Source organism: Passer montanus, unplaced genomic scaffold (genome assembly GCF_014805655.1).
Source record: "Passer montanus isolate IOZ18808 unplaced genomic scaffold, ASM1480565v1 scaffold3102, whole genome shotgun sequence".
Taxonomy (NCBI): Eukaryota; Metazoa; Chordata; class Aves; order Passeriformes; family Passeridae; genus Passer; species Passer montanus.
The window spans coordinates 1-1,340 of NW_024367823.1; the positions used below are offsets into that span (position 1 = coordinate 1).

At 50.3% G+C, this 1,340-nt stretch overlaps 1 protein-coding gene across 1 annotated transcript; it reads right to left on the reverse strand.

The window, feature by feature from the left end:
* Positions 1 to 13: 13 nt before the first annotated feature.
* On the reverse strand, positions 14 to 407 carry LOC120504945 (U4/U6 small nuclear ribonucleoprotein Prp31-like; the record flags this gene model as incomplete). Its single annotated transcript, XM_039714927.1, has 2 exons — positions 14 to 154; positions 250 to 407. Coding segments are annotated over 2 exons (299 nt in total), but the record flags the coding sequence as incomplete, so codon positions are not given.
* Positions 408 to 1,340: the final 933 nt, after the last annotated feature.

Here is a 1,340-nt window from a genome sequence, read left to right on the forward strand (position 1 = left end):
GTTCCCCCAGGACAATTTCGGGGTCCCCCGGAGGATTTCGGGGAGCCCCGCGGGCGGTGCCCACCTTGCCGTCCTGGCTCTCGTGGAAGCTGTCCACCCTGGCCGCCAGCGTGCACTTGGCCGCCACGAGCCGCGCCGCCTTCCTCCTCAGGTCCTGCAGGCATCCCCCACGTCAGCGCCTGCCGGGGGCGTTTTTGGGGGAATTTTGGGGGATTTTGGGGCGGTTTGGGGGGTTTGGGGCCCACGCACCGGCGGCAGGGACTGCACGATGTCGCTGTGGTAGATGAAGCCGGTGTGGGGCAGCACCGAGGTGGAGGAGAAGCCCGAGAGCGTGCGGCGCTGCGCGCCCAGCAGCAGGATGTTACAGGCGGGCAGCTTGGACAGCGGGGTCAGGCCTCCTGCCACACCTGAAACACCCAAAATAATCCTAAAATAACCCAAAAACCATCTAAAATATACCCCAAAACCACAGCGGGGTCAGGGCTGCAGCCACGGCCAGCAGCAGGATGTTACAGGCGGGCAGCTTGGACAGCGGGGTCAGGCCTCCTGCCACGCCTGAAATGGACAAAAATAATCCCAAAATAACCCTAAAATAATCCTGAAATAGCCCTGAGACAGCCCAGAAACAGCCCTGAAACCCAGCGGGGTCAGGGCTCTGACCACGCCCAGCAGCAGGATGTTACAGGCGGGCAGCTTGGACAGCGGGGTCAGGCCTCCTGCCACACCTAAAACACCCAAAAATAATCCCAAAATAATCCTAAAATAATCCTGAAATAGCCCTGAGACACCCCAAAAATAACCCTTAAAATACCCCAAAAATAACCCTAAAAATACCCTAAAAATGCCCCCAAAATCGCCCTAAAAATAGCCCAAAACAGCCATAAAAATACCCTAAAAACCCAATAAAAATACCCCTAAAATACCCTAAAATAACCCTAAAAGTACCCAAAAATAACCCCAAAAATACCCCCAAAATAACCCTAAAAGTACCCAAAAATAACCCCAAAAATACCCCCAAAATAACCCTAAAAATACCCCAAAATAGCCCTAAAAATACCCCAAAATAACCGTAAAATACCCCAAAAATTACCCTAAAAATACCTGAAAATAGCCCTGAGACACCCCAAAAATAACCCTGAGATACCCCAAAAATAACCAAAAAATAACCCTAAAAATACCTGAAAATAACCCTGAGACACCCCAAAAATACCCCTAAAAACACCCCTAAAATACCCAAAAATAACCCCGAGACACCTCAAAAATAACCCTAAAAACACCCCAAAAATAACCCAAAAAATACTCAAAACCACCCCAAAAATAACCCTGAGACACCCCAAAAA